Raw genomic sequence first — 17,706 nt, 5'->3', positions numbered from 1 at the left:
TGCATAGCTTCTTTGTTGTTGTAATGTGGCAGTTTCACCAGTAAGGATTCCAGCTTAAAAATTATATAAATGATTAACAAATAATAATACATAGTGTTTTTATGGTGCTTTTCTGGAACCCAAATATGCTTTATTCAGAGTTTGAGAATTAAAACAGGACAGTTTGTCTTATGTAATTGGGATTGTTTTGGGGTTTTGGCATGGGACCTTGGTCAGGAGGATTTGTTTTCTGTTTTTGCTTTTTTAAGTCTTATGGTCTTCTGTATTTGTAGACATGAGTGATTTTAGAGTGTATGAACTCTGGATACACGTCGGGTTTGAAGTCTGGTTTTACTCTGTGTAGTACTTCAGTATCGTACTCTGCATTTATGCTGTTACCAGATGTCACTCAGAGGTTTGGAAGTAGCTACATATTTGGCTCCAGTGGAGAAGTGTTATTGATATTGCTGAGGTCAGGAGTCGGTCGTTTTCTCTTCCACGTCCCATCAATTTATCACTTTACTACAGTAGCTAGTAGCTACCTTCATTTTGTTCTTCCAAGAGCTTTGACTGGCCTATCAGACACATTTCTTTATTCATTTGTGTTGTTTTGTATTGATACTCTTGCAGGTATTACTACACACCAGGAAATGTCAGCAGTCTACAGTACAAATCATTTTTGGGAAATTAGAGTCAGAAACAACATCGAAAGGATACGCCGTGTTTCATACTGCTGCGTAACATCATTTTCTCAGGGGAATTGTGTTTTTGCAGAAAATGTACACTTGCGTAAAACCTGATTACCAATGACATATGACATCATATTTGTATTTTTATAAATCCAGTTAAGATGATCCTGTGTTATGACAAGAGAAAGGGATTATTTTTAATTTCAGTTTTTCACTTCCTCCCCAGATGTTAGGAAATACAAAAATTACACCAAGAGATGAAACCACAACAATTACTTTGTTGACAATATTCCTGTACTAGGGCAAGGGTATTGAAGGACAGGGATTTTCAGATTACAGAAATGCTTTATTCTCTTTTCATGATTCCTCCATAAGTGTGTTTATTAATCCCAACATCAGTAAATGTATAAAACCATACATGTTTGATGAAAATTCATCACAGCCTAAATACTGGAATGCTACTTCCATGTTCTGTTCAGTTCATAGGATTTACAATGGCTACAACTCAGCACTTGGAGAATTTAGCATTGCCTTTAGCAGTATTCTAGTCCCCCCTTCCTCTCTGATCGAGAGCTTGAAAATATAAGGTTCTATCTGCATTTTTGTCAAAAATGTATTTATCGACATAGCCTTGATCTACCTACAGTGCAATCGGAAAGTATTCAGACCCCTTGACTTTTTCCATATTTTGTTACATTTCAGCTTTATTCTAATATTGATTACATTATTTTCCACCCTCATCAATCTACAATTTCCCCCCTCATAATGACTAAGCAAAAACAGGTTTTTATACAGTTTTGCAAATGTATTAAAATAAAAAACTGAAATATTACATTTACATAAGTAGTCAGACCCTTTACTCAGTAATAGTTGAAGTATCTTTGGCAGCGATTACAGCCTTGAGTCTTTTTGAGTATGACGCTACAAGCTTGGCACACCTGTATATGTGTATTTTCTCCCATTCTTCTCTGCAGATCCTCTCAAGCTCTGTCAGGTTGGATGGGGAGCGTCGCTGCACAGCTTTTTTTCAGGTCTCTCCAGAGATGTTCGATCGAGTTCAAGTCCGGGCTCTGGCTGGGCCACTCAAGGACATTCAGAGACTTGTCCCAAAGCCACTCTTGCATTGTCTTGGCTGTGTGCTTAGGGTAGTTGTCCTGTTGGAAGGTGAACCTTCGCCCCAGTCTGAGGCCCTAAGCACTCTGGAATAGGTTTTCATCAAAGATCTCTCTGTACTTTGCTCTGTTCACTCTCAGACCATGAGAAACAAGATTCTCTGCTCTGATGAAACCAAGATTGAAATCTTTTTTTCAGGTCTCTCCAGAGATGTTTGATCGGGTTCAAGTCCAGGTTCTGGCTGGGCCACTCAAGGACATTCAGAGACTTGTCCCGAAGCCACTCCTGCATTGTCTTGGCTGTGTGCTTAGGGTCGTTGTCCTGTTGGAAGGTGAACCTTCGCCCCAGTCTGAGGCCCTGAGCACTCTGGAATAGGTTTTCATCTCTGTACTTTGCTCCGTTCATCTTTCCCACGATCCTGACTAGTCTCCCAGTGCATGCCGCTGAAAAACTTCCCCACAGCATGATGCTGCCACAACCATGCGTCACCATTGGAATGGTGCCAGGTTTCCTCCAGACGTGATGCTTGGGATTCAGGCCAAAGAGTTCAATCTTGGTTTCATCAGACCAGAGAATCTTGTTTCTCATGGTCTGAGAGTCCTTTAGGTGCCTTTTGGCAAACTCCAAGCGAGCTGTCATGTGCCTTTTACTGAGGAGTGGCTTCACTCTGGCCACTCTACCATGTTTTGGTAACCTTCCCCGGATCTGTGCCTTGACACAATCCTGTCTCGTAGCTCTACGGACAACTCCTTTGACCTCATGGCTTGGATTTTGCTCTGACATGTTCTGTCAACTGTGGGACAGGTGTGCTCCTTTCTAAATCATGTCCAATCAATTGAATTCACCACAGATGGACTCCAATCAAGTTGTAGAAACATCTCAAGGATGATCAATGGAAACAGGATGCACCTGAGCTACATTTTGAGTCTCATAGCAAAGGGTCTGAATACTTATGTAAATAAGGTATTTCTGTATTTTCAAAAAACTTGTTTTCACTTTGTCGTTATGTGCTATTGTGTGTAGATTGATGAGGGGAAAAAACAATTGAAATAATTTTAGAATAAGGCTGTAATGTAACAAAATGTTGAAAAAGTCAAGTGGTCTGAATACTTTCTGAATGCATTATATATAGTATAGTACCTCTTAATACCCCAAATCATGTTAAGTTAAAAAAGTTACATTACTCTCACAATTAAACTCGATGAGGGTTTAGATCTTTAAAGCCAATTATCTCCGAATAGTTTTTTGCCGATAGAACCTTATAATTCTACGGTCACGGGATTATGTTTCAACTATATTTAATTTGATAATTTTCATACTCCAACAAACCTGCATGCACAATAAAGTTAGTCATTTCCAAATGAAACCACTTTCATAATTATCCCTAACGTCTATATGTTGGAGTTCAGGCTTTATTTGAAAAGCTGTCCCCCAGTGTTAGTTATGAAGGCGAGATGTTAATTAAGCAATACAGACCAAATGTAAGTATCTTGAGTTGTGTTTGTGTGTTCTTCAGTCTTGTTAAGATAGATGGGTAGGGCCTCATTGGAAAAACAGCCCCAAAGCATGATGTTTCCACCCCCATGCTTCACAGTAGGTATGGTGTTCTTTGGATGCAACTCAGCATTCTTTGTCCTCCAAACACAACGAGTTGATTTTTTACCAAAAAGTTATATTTTGGTTTCATCTGACCATATGACATTCTCCCAATCTTCTTCTGGATCATCCAAATGCACTCTAGCAAACTTCAGACGGGCCTGGACATGTACTGGCTTAAGCAGGGGGACACGTCTGGCACTGCAGGATTTGAGTCCCTGGCGGCGTAGTGTGTTACTGATGGTAGGCTTTGTTACTTTGGTCCCAGCTCTCTGCAGGTCATTCACTAGGTACCCCCGTGTGGTTCTGGGATTTTTGCTCACCGTTCTTGTGATCATTTTGATCCCACGGGGTGAGATCTTGCGTGGAGCCCCAGATCGAGGGAGATTATCAGTGGTCTTGTATGTCTTCCATTTCCTAATAATTGCTCCCACAGTTGATTTCTTCAAACCAAGCTGCTTACCTATTGCAGATTCAGTCTTCCCAGCCTGGTGCAGGTCTACAATTTTGTTTCTGGTGTCCTTTGACAGCTCTTTGGTCTTGGCCATAGTGGAGTTTGGAGTGTGACTGTTTGAGGTTGTGGACAGGTGTCTTTTATACTGATAACAAGTTCAAACAGGTGCCATTAATACAGGTAACGAGTGGAGGACAGAGGAGCCTCTTAAAGGAGAAGTTACAGGTCTGTGAGAGCCAGAAATATTGCTTGTTTGTAGGTGACCAAATACTTATTTTCCACCATAATTTGCAAATAAATTCATAAAAAATCCTACAATGTGATTTTCTGATTTTTTTTTTCTCATTTTGTCTGTCATAGTTGAAGTGTACCTATGATGAACATTACAGGCCTCTCTCATCTTTTTAAGTGGGAGAACTTGCACAATTGGTGGCTGACTAAATACTTTTTTGCCCCACTGTATTTGGGCTGCAATTTCTGAGGCTGGTTACTCTAATGAACTTATCCTGTGCAGCAGAGGTAACTCTGGGTCTTCCTTTCCTGTGGCAGTCCTCATGAGAGCCAGTTTCATCATAGCGCTTGATGGTTTTTGCGACTGCACTTGAAGAAACTTTAAAAGTTCTTGAAATGTTCCAGATTGACTGACCTTCATGTCTTAAAGTAATGATGGACTGTCGTTTCTCTTTGCTTATTTGAGCTGTTCTTGCCATAATATGGACTTGGTCTTTTACCAAATAGGGCTATATCTGTATACCACCCCTGGCTCGAACGCATTAAGAAGGAAAGAAATTCCACAAATTAACTTTTAACAAGGCACACCTGTTAACAGAAATGCATTCCAGGTTCCATTACCTCATGAAGCCGGTTGAGAGAATGCCAACAGTGTGCAAAGTTGTCATCAAGGCAAAGGGTGGCTACTTTGAAGATTTTCAAATTTCAAATATATATTGTTTTAACACTTGTTTTATTACTACATTATTCCATATGTGTTATTTCATAGTTTTGATGTCTTAACTGTTGTTCTACAATGTAGAAAATAGTAATAATAATGAGAAACCCTTGAATGAGTTGGTGTGCCCAAACTTTTGACTGGTAATGTATATACATATATATAATTTATCAGTCAAAAAATGGATGTAGCAACTACAGATTGCCCCTTAAGTCTATCAAAAGGGTTTGAGCATGTGTTCATTAGGCCTATGGATTTTTTTGATCAGTATGAATTAGATTGAACAAGAAAATCCCCACTTGTTTTCAATAGGCTGGGATCCGCACTATGCAGCTGTTGCAAGAGCGCATTTTTCACTGGCTGTCCACAGGTTTCAAAAACAATGATTCATAGGCAGCTTAAACTTCTTGAATTCAACTATTGGGTTCAAATACACATTTAGATTTGTGAACAGCCATCCACAACAACCACAATCCGTAAGGCGCAAATAGCTAAATGAGAGAGCAGCAATGTGATTCACATCAATACGCTATGTAGATATCAATAATAAGTGATATCCGTATCGCCATAGACTACACCACTGCTGTCATCCTTACCTCCAAGCGTTTATTCAAGTTGGATAATCTTTGGATGCCGACAGCAGTCATACGATTGGAAGACATAGCTTAGACTGTAGCCTACAAAAGCCTATTCCTGCTCTTTTCCCTCCATCCAGCAAACACATTTGGTGTGTCATCATAGTGGTCTCTCACTCGCTCAGGTGGAACAAACTTAAACTTGTGCCTTTTTTCAATGCTGATTTTGAATGTCATTGACAAAACAGAGAAGGGCCAAATATTTTTTCTCGCAAACATCCTTTCTGAATTTAAACATAATTCTCAAAGTAATCATCTAGTTTTTCAAAAGTATCTGTAATCCAATTACAATATTTTTGTTAACGTTACGGATTACAGTTGCCATTTAAAAAAAAAAAAATCTGTTACTCCCCAACCCTGATTACATGTACTGTTGAAGTTGGAAGTTTACATACACTTATGTTGGAGTCATTAAAACTCGTTTTTCAACCCCTCCACAAATGTCTTGTTAACAAACTATCGTTTTGGCAAGTCGGTTAGGATATCTACTTTGTGCATGACACAAGTCATGTCATTTTCAAACGCCTGAAGGTACCATGTTCATCTGTACAAACAATAGTATGCAAGTATAAACACCATGGGACCACGCAGCTGTCATACCGCTCAGGAAGGAGACGCGTTCTGTCTGGTGCGAAAAGTGCAAATCAATCCCAGAACAACAGCAAAGGACCTTGTGAAGATGCTGGAGGAAACAGGTACAAAAGTATCTATATCCACAGTAAAACGAGTCCTATATCAACATAACCTGAAAGGCCGCTCACCAAGGAAGAAGCCACTGCTCCAAAACTGCCATAAAAAAGCCAGACTACGGTTTGCAACTGCACATGGGGACAAAGATTGTACTTTTTGGAGAAATGTCCTGTGGTCTGATGAAACAAAATAGAACTGTTTGGCCATAATGACCATCGTTATGTTTGGAGGAAAAAGAGGGATGCTTGCAAGCCGAAGAACACCATCCCAACCGTGAAGTACGGGGGTGGCAGCATCATGTTATTTGGGTGCTTTGCTGCAGGAGGGACTGGCGCATTTCACAAAATAGATGTCATCATGAGAAAGGAAAATTATGTGGATATATTGAAGCAACATCTCAAGACATCAGTCAGGAAGTTAAAGCTTGGTCGCAAATGGGTCTTTCAAATGGACAATGACCTCAACCATACTTCCAAAGTTGTGTCAAAATGGCTTAAGGACAACAAAGTCAAGGTATTGGAGTGGCCATCACAAAGCCCTGACCTCAATCCTATAGAAAATGTGTGGGCAGAACTGAAAAAGCGTGTGCGAGCAAGGAGGCCTACAAACCTGACTCAGTTACACCAGCTCTGTCAAGAGGAATGGGCCAAATTTCACCCAACTTATTGTGGGAAGCTTGTGGAAGGCTGCCCGAAATGTTTGACCCAAGTTAAACAATCGAAAGGCAATGCTACCAAATACCAATTGAGTGTATGTAAACTTCTGACCCACTGGGAATATGATGAAAAATATAAAAGCTGAAAAATATCATTCTCTCTACTATTATTCTGACATTTCACATTCTTAAAATAAAGTGGTGATCCTAACTGACCTAAAACAGGGATTTTTTACTAGGATTAAATGTCAGGAATTGTGAAAAACTGAGTTTAAATGTATTTGGCTAAGGTGTATGTAAACTTCCGACTTCAACTGTATATGTGATTCTATGTTTGACATGTGTTTCTTCCCTCCACAGTTTCCTCTTGGTCCTGGTATGCCTTATCTTCAGTGTCCTGTCCACCATAGAACACTATGCCGACTTTGCCAGCGGAACACTCTTCGTGATGGTGAGTGGATTTGGGATGGATTCACCAAATCAGTGACCTACCTTTGATTTTGTTTTATTGCAATACCATCTACATCCACATGATGGGAGTAGAACATATTGAGTGGGACGCAGACTATCCTCCATCTTAAATTCAACTGATTTCGAGCTCAGTGTTCAACAGTATTATAAAATAGTGAACCTCAAATGAAATGGAAAGGGTCTATATAGGTGCATGAGACTATATCTATTGGTCATTGGCATGCTACAGAGCTTACTGTTGATGGAGATTATATTGGCTACTCAGTGTTGTTACTCTCAGTGCTATCAGTCCTATTCTCACAGGTAGAGAAATACTGATATGGGGCAGGATAAAGACATTGCATCATGCTTTGCATATAAACACACACACACACACACACACACACACACACACACACACACACACACACACACACACACACACACACACACACACACACACACACACACACTCACCTCACCTCACCAGTGTGGGGGCAATCAGAAGACAGGACTGTACAGAGTGTTCTCTAAACTTTTGGCCAGTGCTCTAAACTTCCCTGGCTGCTGAGTTATTCATTTATTACACTCTGGAAGAAGAGCTCTCCTATCAGCAGCCTGGTTAGATCTTGAACAGTAGGTAGTAACCCAGTGGGTAGGACAGAAGACAGACAGTTAGAACAGTAGGTAGTAACCCAGTGGGTAGGACAGAAGACAGACAGTTAGAACAGTAGGTAGTAACCCAATGGGTAGGACAGAAGACAGACAGTTAGAACAGTAGGTAGTAACCCAGTGGGTAGGACAGAAGACAGACAGTTAGAACAGTAGGTAGTAACCCAGTGGGTATGACAGAAGACAGACAGTTAGAACAGTAGGTAGTAACCCAGTGGGTAGGACAGAAGACAGACAGTTAGAACAGTAGGTAGTAACCCAGTGGGTAGGACAGAAGACAGACAGTTAGAACAGTAGGTAGTAACCCAGTGGGTAGGACAGAAGACAGACAGTTAGAACAGTAGGTAGTAACCCAGTGGGTATGACAGAAGACAGACAGTTAGAACAGTAGGTAGTAACCCAGTGGGTAGGACAGAAGACAGACAGTTAGAACAGTAGGTAGTAACCCAGTGGGTATGACAGAAGACAGACAGTTAGAACAGTAGGTAGTAACCCAGTGGGTAGGACAGAAGACAGACAGTTAGAACAGTAGGTAGTAACCCAGTGGGTAGGACAGAAGACAGACAGTTAGAACAGTAGGTAGTAACCCAGTGGGTAGGACAGAAGAAAGCTATAACAGATGAGCTAGAAAGCAGTAGTTACATTAGAGCATTAGAGGTAGAGTTACCCATTGTAACAAAACGTTTGTAACTCAAAACATGAGAGTTACAAAACCTACAAGATAATATTATTAAGGAAGACAGGTGGCAATGTCCTGAGGGGAATATTTCACTTACTAAACTGTTCAACCCCATTGTATGTGCACCTGCATGTGTGTGTATGATGTAATAGTGTTTGTGTATTTCATATATTCTGTGTGTGTTTGCGTGTATGTGTGTGTGCGTGCGTGAGTGAGTGAGAGACAGTCTATGGCATCATGGCACGTATTTGTGGTGAAGTGGCTATACTTAGCGAGTCCAGGGTTAGCTGACATCCGTGAATCTGTGTGCTTGTTTTGGATGGCAGAGAGGACATTAGTCCTTAAGGATATTTGGCTTTCAAGGCAGCTGCCAAAGTAAAGTTAGCCCGGCCCAGCAGGACGCACCGACATCCATCACGTGTCACACGCTCTCGTCTCTCACTCCTGTCCTGCCCTCCAGTCTACTCCAGGTCCACTGATGTCACAGCTATGTGGCACAGTAGCACCACCAAACATCTGATCAGAAACTGGCCTCCACCATCATTCCACCATATTAACACAGAGCTCCCTCAAACATTTCCGAATGGCCCAATCCATCTCTAATCTATCTAATTACATTCAGATTGCTAATACCCAGGCCTATGAATCAGCTCCGTCCTAGTTTTATGAGATTAGGGAACACTACAAAATGAAACTATTAGCCGTTTTCTGCAAACTTCTAGTTACCCGTTCGTGACACCAAAATCATTCGGACATCCAGGTGAACCATTTTAGAATTTTGGGGATTTATTGTAATCCGATTTGATTTCCATGTTCACCTGGTTTTACCTGGAAATGTCATTGTCAAATAGTTGTTATGTTATAATGTAATTATTTGATAGTGAAGAACCAGAAAGTACCCATTTCTTGTATATAGTTTATACATAACATTAGGTAAACACGAGGTGAAATAGGACTGTACAATAAAACATTACCCAGTTTTTATTCTCACCCAGCACTGACCTGACCTGGTAGTTCATCTACGTTTTCCTGTTGTTGTTCATGTTGCTGTTCCAGTCACAAATCCCCACTCTAGCTTGGGTTCCTTTAAATCTCAAAACAAGACTTATCTCCTACACTCTTAGAAAAAAGGATTCCAAAAGGGTTATTTGGCTGTCTCCATAGGAGAACCCTTTTTGGTTCCTGGTGGAACCCTCTGTGGAAAGGGTTCTACATGGAACCCAAGAGTACCCATCATGTATCATGGCGCCGGAGAAGATGGCTGACGTTTTACGTGCTCCTAACCAACTGTGGTTTTTTTTCTTCATTTTTTTGCGTTCTTTGTAACTTATTTTGTAACTTATTTTGTACATAATATTGCTGCTACCGTCTCTTATTACTGAAAATAACATCTGTACATCAGAACTGAGATTACTCACCATGATCTGGCAGAAGCTTTTTTTTCCTTTAACGAGTCTGACGAGCCCGACGTGAATGACATACTGCTTTCCCAGGAACAGGCCCTAATCCACATTTGTGTGAAGAGAAGACGGATAAAAAGAGGGCGGAGGTTGGGCTGCTTTCTGAGAATTCGTAGGCGATCGAATAAGACCCCACTGCCTTCCGTTCTACTAGCTAACGTGCAATCATTGGAAAATAAAATTGATGACCTACGAGGAAGTTTAAACTACAACGGGACATTAACGACTGTAATTCTTATGCTTCACGGAGTCGTAGCTGAGCGACGACATTATCAACATACAGCTGGCTGGTTATACGCTGTATCGGCAGTATAGAACAGCGGTGTCTGGTAAGACAAGGGGTGGCAGACTATGTATATTAGTAAACAACAGCTGGTGCACGATATCTAAGAAGTCTCAAGGTTTTGCTTGCTTGGGGTAGAGTATCTCATGATGAGCTGTAGACCACACTATCTACCTAGAGAGTTTTCATCTGTATATTTTGTAGCTGTCTACATGCCACCACAGACTGAGGCTGGCACTAAGACCGCACTCAATGAGCTGTATTCCACCATAAGCAAACAGGAAAACGCTCATCCAGAGGCAGCGCTCCTAGTGGCCAGGGACTTTAATGCTGGGAAACTTAAATGAGTTTTACCAAATTTCTACCAGCATGTTAAATGTGCAATTAGTGGGGAAATAACTCTAGACCACCTTTACTCTACACACAGAGATGCGTACAAAGCTCTCCCTCACCTTCCATTTGGCAAATCTGACCATAACTCTATCCTCCTGATTCCTGCTTACAAGCAAAAATTAAAGTAGTAAGCACCACGAAGCCATGAAGTGCTTTGAAAGGCTGGTCATGGGTCACATCAACACCATTATCCCAGAAACCCTAGACCCACTCCAATTTGCATACCGCCCTAACAGATCCACAGATGATACAATCTCTATTGCTCTCCACACTGCCATTTCCCACCTGGACAAAAGGAACACCTATGTGAGAATGCTCTTCATTGACTACAGCTCAGCGTTCAACACCATAGTGCCCTCAAAGCTCATCACTAAGCTATGGACCCTGGGACTAAACACCTCCCTCTGCAACTGTATCCTGGATAAGGGTAGGTAACAACACATCCGCCAAGCTGATCCTCAACACAGGGGCCCCTCAGGGGTGCCTGCTCAGCCCCCTCCTGTACTCCCTGTTCCCTCATGACGGCACGGCCAGGCACAACTCCAACACCATCATTAAGTGTGCCGATGACACAACAGTGGTAGGCCTCATCACCGACAATGACGAGACAGCCAATAGGGAAGAAGTCAGAGACCTGGCCGTGTGGTGCCAGGACAACAACCACTCCCTCAACGTGATCAAGACAAAGGAGATGATTGTGGACTATAGGAAACGGAAGACCGAACACACCCCCATTCTCATCGACAGGGCTGTAGTGGAGCAGGTTGAGAGCTTCAAGTTTCTTGGTGTCCACATCACCAACAAACTAACATGGTCCAAGCACACCAAGACAGTCGTGAAGAGGGCACAACAAAACCCACTCCCCCTCAGGAGACTGAAAATATTTGGCATGGGTCCTCAGATCCTCAAAAGGTTCTACAGCTGCACCATCGAGAGCGTCCTGACCAGTTGCATCACTGCCTGGTATGGCAACTGCTCGACCTCCGACCGCAAGGCACTACAGAGGGTAGTGCGTACGGCCAAGTACATCACTGGGGCCAAGCTTCCTGCCATCCTAGATCTCTATACCAGGCGGTGTCTGAGGAAGGCCCTAAAAATTGTCAAAGACTCCAGCCACCCAAGTCATAGACTGTTCTCGCTGCTACCACACGGCAAGCGGTACCGGAGCACCAAGTCTAGGTCCAAGAGGCTTCTAAACAGCTTCTACCCCCAAGGCATAAAACTTCTGAACATCTAATCAAATGGCTACCCAGACTATTTGCATTGCCCTCCCCATTTTACGCCGCTGCTACTCTCTGTTATTGTCTATGCATAGTCACTTTCATAACTTTACCTACATGTACATATTACCTCAATTATCTCGACTAACCGGTGCCCTAGCACTTTGACTCTGTACCGGTACCCCCTGTATATAGTCTCGCTATTGTTATTTTACTGCTGCTCTTTATTTACTTGTTCCTTTTTTGTCTTGTTCTTATTTGTATTTTTTAAACAGCATTGTTGGTTAGGGGCTTGTAAGTAAGCATTTCACTGTAAGGTCTACTACACCTGTTGTATTCGGTGCATGTGACTAATAAAATTAGATTTGATTTGAATAGGGTTATACCTGGAATAAAAAATGTTTTTTCCTGGAACCAAAAATATTTCTTCAAATGGTTCTCCTATGGGGACATCCAAATAACCTTTTTAAGTTCTAGATAGCACCTTTTTTGTGTAGAGGTGCTGGCCACTGGGGAGCAGTTTGGACAGGTGTGGGAAAATAGCCGTGGCCAACTTTTAGACACAAATACCCACAAATAGTGCAATGTTATATAGACACAGCACAGAGCCATGAAATTTGGTCTCTCACTCTCTCCGCGGTATACACAAGTAGGGCTGTGCCTGGTCGGTCAAGTCCAACTAAAATAGATGTTATTAACTCACTTCTCACTTTTTCCCTCAGTCACAAACACGGTAGCTATTTATGTTAAATCCACACAACAGTGCTACTTGTTCCTGTAAGATCAGTCCAACCCACAGTATTATTAAGGAAAGGAAGGACACTGTCACTGCATTCGCAGTAAGTGAATGTGTCTATAGGGTGAGTGACAGCCAGGGGATTGTTTTTGTGACTATGGAGCTATGTTGTTGCAGCAGGGCCTGTGGTATTAGGTTTCAAAAGGGGAGGGAGGGGTGCTGGTAGAGCAGCCAATTCAAGCAAGCAATGGGATGGCCACCCACACTAAGACAGCTATTACTGAGTGTTAGGTGGCAAAATATTATGGAGACATGGTGCTAATGAAAAAGATATTGGTTCATGAAGAATTATCACACACACACAAACAAACACACTCCCCCCTCCCCACCATACACACAATATTTGCACTGTGGCAAAATGTCACCTATTATATTTTAACCACCCAACAGATATGTAAAGGGCTCCAACACAACCCAGCTGATTTAGTATTTTATCCTACCTGCACATCCTGCTGAGGCACTGTCACAGCCATGAGGCTCAAATCACTGAGCCATTGACCCTGGCTCAGTATGCTCTGTCATCAGAGATGCTATCTAACCTTCTTCTGGGTGGGCTGGTGTGAATGGTTCCCTTACTACTAGACCACCTCAGCCTCTCTCTGTCAGCACACCTGTCAAGGCCCAGTCCCACGAAGCTCTTATCAAGCCTGACATCTCAATGCATTGCTTGGCACTGGACTTAGAAAAACACTCATATTACTTTTATAGTTTGAAATGGTAGATAGATAGTGTGTGTGTAGTCGTCTTAGAAAAATGTGATAGTAATATGCTTTGGTCTTAATGAACTAGTTTGAATGTTTTGTGTCTTCTCCCCTTCTTCCCCAGCCTTGTTCTCCTAATTGTAACTGCTTGTGTTCTGGTCCAGTCTGTGTTCTGGTCCAGTCTGTAACTGCTTGTGTTCTGGTCCACAGGAGATTGTCCTGGTGCTGTTCTTTGGGACAGAGTATGTGGTGCGGCTCTGGTCTGCCGGCTGCAGGAGCAAATATGTGGGGATCAAGGGACGACTCCGCTTCATCAGGAAACCCATTTCTATCATAGGTGCACCTGGCTTATCCTTTATTAAATCTCACACAGCCATGCCACATGCAGTCAGACACCGTTGTTACATGTTTTTACCCCTTCTTTTTTGGAGTCAAATTTTATTACTTCTGCTATTATGTCTACTAGGGGAGAACCGGGATGAAAGTAACACTTTTTGTTTCTTAATTACTCACAGATCGATAGTGCTAGAGAGACTATATTTTATGACAAACAACTTTTTGTCATGTGTATGTCCTCTACCATTAGCAACTGTAATTTCATTTCTGAGGTATGTGAGTTGAAATTAAATAGACTACCGCATAGTTACTTTTGCACCTGCCGGCGGGGCGGGAGTAACACAGCCTTGGGACGGAAGTAACATCTGGCGAGAAGTGCACAATATCTGTCTTATCTCCATGTTTCTGCTTTGTAATGCTCTTTACTTTCAACAAAAGTACTATCAGCCATCATTTCATGAATAATTCATGCTATAGTTTAGAAATTTATGAAAAGGAGCCATCTCAATGTTGCGCAACCACAATATTTTGCCTTACAATATTAATCAGACTAAAATGGATCACATAATAGCTACATTAACCATAGTAGGAGATGTTTTTCAACATTTTCAATGATTCATGCTTAGCCCTACCAATCAGCTGTGCTCCAGTTGTCCTTGTCATGCGCGCTCCTCGTGTCTTGATAGAGTAAACGTTTGTATTATTTTCCCAAACTGCAAAGTAATGAGGCTTATCACATTTCCATGGCTTGACACAAGGTAATTAACCCCCAGAATCATATACACTGCTCAAAAAAATAAAGGGAACACTTAAACAACACAATGTAACTCCAAGTCAATCACACATCTGTGAAATCAAACTGTCCACTTAGGAAGCAACACTGATTGACAATAAATTTCACATGCTGATGTGCAAATGGAATAGACAAAAGGTGGAAATTATAGGCAATTAGCAAGACACCCCCAATAAAGGAGTGGTTCTGCAGGTGGTGACCACAGACCACTTCTCAGTTCCTATGCTTCCTGGCTGATGTTTTGGTCACTTTTGAATGCTGGCGGTGCTTTCACTCTAGTGGTAGCATGAGACGGAGTCTACAACCCACACAAGTGGCTCAGGTAGTGCAGCTCATCCAGGATGGCACATCAATGCGAGCTGTGGCAAGAAGGTTTACTGTGTCTGTCAGCGTAGTGTCCAGAGCATGGAGGCGCTACCAGGAGACAGGCCAGTACATCAGGAGACGTGGAGGAGGCCGTAGGAGGGCAACAACCCAGCAGCAGGACCGCTACCTCCGCCTTTGTGCAAGGAGGAGCAGGAGGAGCACTGCCAGAGCCCTGCAAAATGACCTCCAGCAGGCCACAAATGTGCATGTGTCTGCTCAAACGGTCAGAAACAGACTCCATGAGGGTGGTATGAGGGCCCGACGTCCACAGGTGGGGGTTGTGCTTACAGCCCAACACCGTGCAGGACGTTTGGCATTTGCCAGAGAACACCAAGATTGGCAAATTCGCCACTGGCGCCCTGTGCTCTTCACAGATCAAAGCAGGTTCACACTGAGCACGTGACAGACGTGACAGAGTCTGGAGACGCCGTGGAGAACGTTCTGCTGCCTGCAACATCCTCCAGCATGACCGGTTTGGCGGTGGGTCAGTCATGGTGTGGGGTGGCATTTCTTTGGGGGGCCGCACAGCCCTCCATGTGCTCGCCAGAGGTAGCCTGACTGCCATTAGGTACCGAGATGAGATCCTCAGACCCCTTGTCTGAGGATCTGCTGGTGCGGTTGGCCCTGGGTTCCTCCTAATGCAAGACAATGCTAGACCTCATGTGGCTGGAGTGTGTCAGCAGTTCCTGCAAGAGGAAGGCATTGATGCTATGGACTGGCCCGCCCGTTCCCCAGACCTGAATCCAATTGAGCACATCTGGGACATCATGTCATCCACCAACGCCACGTTGCACCACAGACTGTCCAGGAGTTGCCGGATGCTTTAGTCCAGGTCTGGGAGGAGATCCCTCAGGAGACCATCCGCCACCTCATCAGGAGCATGCCCAGGCGTTGTAGGGAGGTCATACAGGCACGTGGAGGCCACACACACTACTGAGCCTCATTTTGACTTGTTCTAAGGACATTACATCAAAGTTGGATCAGCCTGTAGTGTGGTTTTCCACTTTAATTTTGAGTGTGACTCCAAATCCAGACCTCCATTGGTTGATAAATTTGATTTCCATTGATAGTTTTTGTGTGATTTTGTTGTCAGCACATTCAACTATGTAAAGAAAAAAGTATTTAATAAGAATATTTAATTCATTCAGATCTAGGATGTGTTATTTTAGTGTTCCCTTTATTTTTTTGAGCAGTGTATATTTTTAACCACTAACCTGTCGATAAAAGCTTATGTCAGAAGCTGATCCATCAAGTCATTTGATTAAGGCATAATTCTAATGATGTCATATATAATTTTCTAACATTCAGTCACCTGTTGATATTTTGCTAACATTATAAAAGCAATATAAACTAGAGGAGACAATGGCCTGTGCTTCATTTTTTTAAATGTATTCCAGGTCATCAGTTAACATTGTTACTTTTGGCAGGGGGGTTGTAGGGATCAGCGTGTTACTTTTGCCCTGTATTACTTTCGTCCTGGCTCTCTTCTTACTTCTTCTACTATCATTACTTCAACTATTATGTCTAATACTTTTGTTGTTCAATGGCAACTTAAACATTTGAAGATTATGAGCTAGATGCCAATGCTAATGTACAGGTGTATCCCTGTATCCCCCAGATCTGATAGTGGTTATTGCCTCCGTCGTAGTGCTGGGTGTAGGCTCCAATGGCCAAGTGTTTGCAACATCTGCTATCAGGTACTGGGTGTGGTACAAATCAGATGCAAAATTCTGGGAACTTTGAATATTTTACCTGGTTTTCCAGAAATCCTGGTTGGAGGATCCCAGATATCCTGCTTATTCACCTCCTGATTACGGGAAGCCTCCAAACGGGATTTAGGGAAAACCAGGAAATGTATTGAAAGTTCCTGGAATTTTGCAACCATAATTACAAATAATATAATATTGTAATATAAGTGTAACATTTTGTGTTGTACTGTAATTGTGTTTTCGTTGCATAGTAAAACAGGTGGAAGAGAGTAGAGGTATAGTAGGCTAAGGTTTGATTGACATTGGTTGCCTTTTGTCTCCATGATTACAGGGGAATCCGCTTCCTCCAGATTCTACGCATGCTGCACGTGGATCGTCAGGGAGGAACATGGAGGCTTCTGGGATCGGTAGTCTTCATCCATAGACAGGTGGAGATCCCTTTACATCTGTTGGCTCATTTCATATCATAATTATGTGCAGTATGAGCTTACATGAAGTTAAATATCAAAAGGTAATCTGGAGTATAATGCTGTTTTTAGTAGAGTGAATTAATCTAACTTGATCTAACTTGATCTACTGTACCCTGAGTAGGCTTCTCATAAATCCTCAGTCAATCAAGTAGATGAAAATAAAAAAGCAAGGTAGATGAGATGGCTAAAGACGTGGTTAGTCATGGCTTTGAAAATAAAAGATAAAACAACTATTGTTGGACATTTCTTAACCAAATAAGGACACTGTGGTCAGATGATGGGTGCACATTGCTGCCATTTCTTCCAAAGGGTTAGTGCACTTGTTCTGTCTGAGTTGCCCTGCCTCCTGCCTCCTGCCTTCTGCCTCCTGCCTCCTGCCTAGCTTATCTGGTTATGGGTAGACTGAGGCAGACGTCTGTCCATGTTGTCCATGCTATATTGCCACCAGTGATTATCACAGGGCCCGTTGCACAATCACAGATTCCTCTGATACTCTCACTAGGACCTGCAAGGCTTTATAAGGAGAGAGAGGTAGAGTCAGGTTTAACAGCTTTCCTTTCTACCTCTTCATGTGTTTCCCCCTCTTTGTTTGTACTCTAATTTCAGTCATCTGGGGTT

General features: G+C 42.4%; 1 protein-coding gene across 1 annotated transcript in view; it reads left to right on the top strand.

Annotated features, from left to right (window-relative positions):
* The window catches only part of LOC139578277 (potassium voltage-gated channel subfamily KQT member 1-like), a 293,391-nt gene that overhangs the window by 18,613 nt on the left and 257,072 nt on the right, over positions 1–17,706 (top strand). The window contains exons 2-5 of the mRNA XM_071405675.1: positions 7,121–7,211; positions 13,625–13,751; positions 16,528–16,606; positions 16,950–17,046. Coding sequence (XP_071261776.1) covers positions 7,121–7,211; positions 13,625–13,751; positions 16,528–16,606; positions 16,950–17,046 — 394 coding nt within the window. The remainder of the gene's footprint in view (positions 1–7,120; positions 7,212–13,624; positions 13,752–16,527; positions 16,607–16,949; positions 17,047–17,706) is intronic.

Source organism: Salvelinus alpinus, chromosome 6 (assembly GCF_045679555.1).
Source record: "Salvelinus alpinus chromosome 6, SLU_Salpinus.1, whole genome shotgun sequence".
Lineage (NCBI taxonomy): Eukaryota > Metazoa > Chordata > Actinopteri > Salmoniformes > Salmonidae > Salvelinus > Salvelinus alpinus.
The sequence above is the reverse complement of the archived record's forward strand: the minus strand, read 5'-3'. Positions and strand labels throughout refer to the sequence as shown.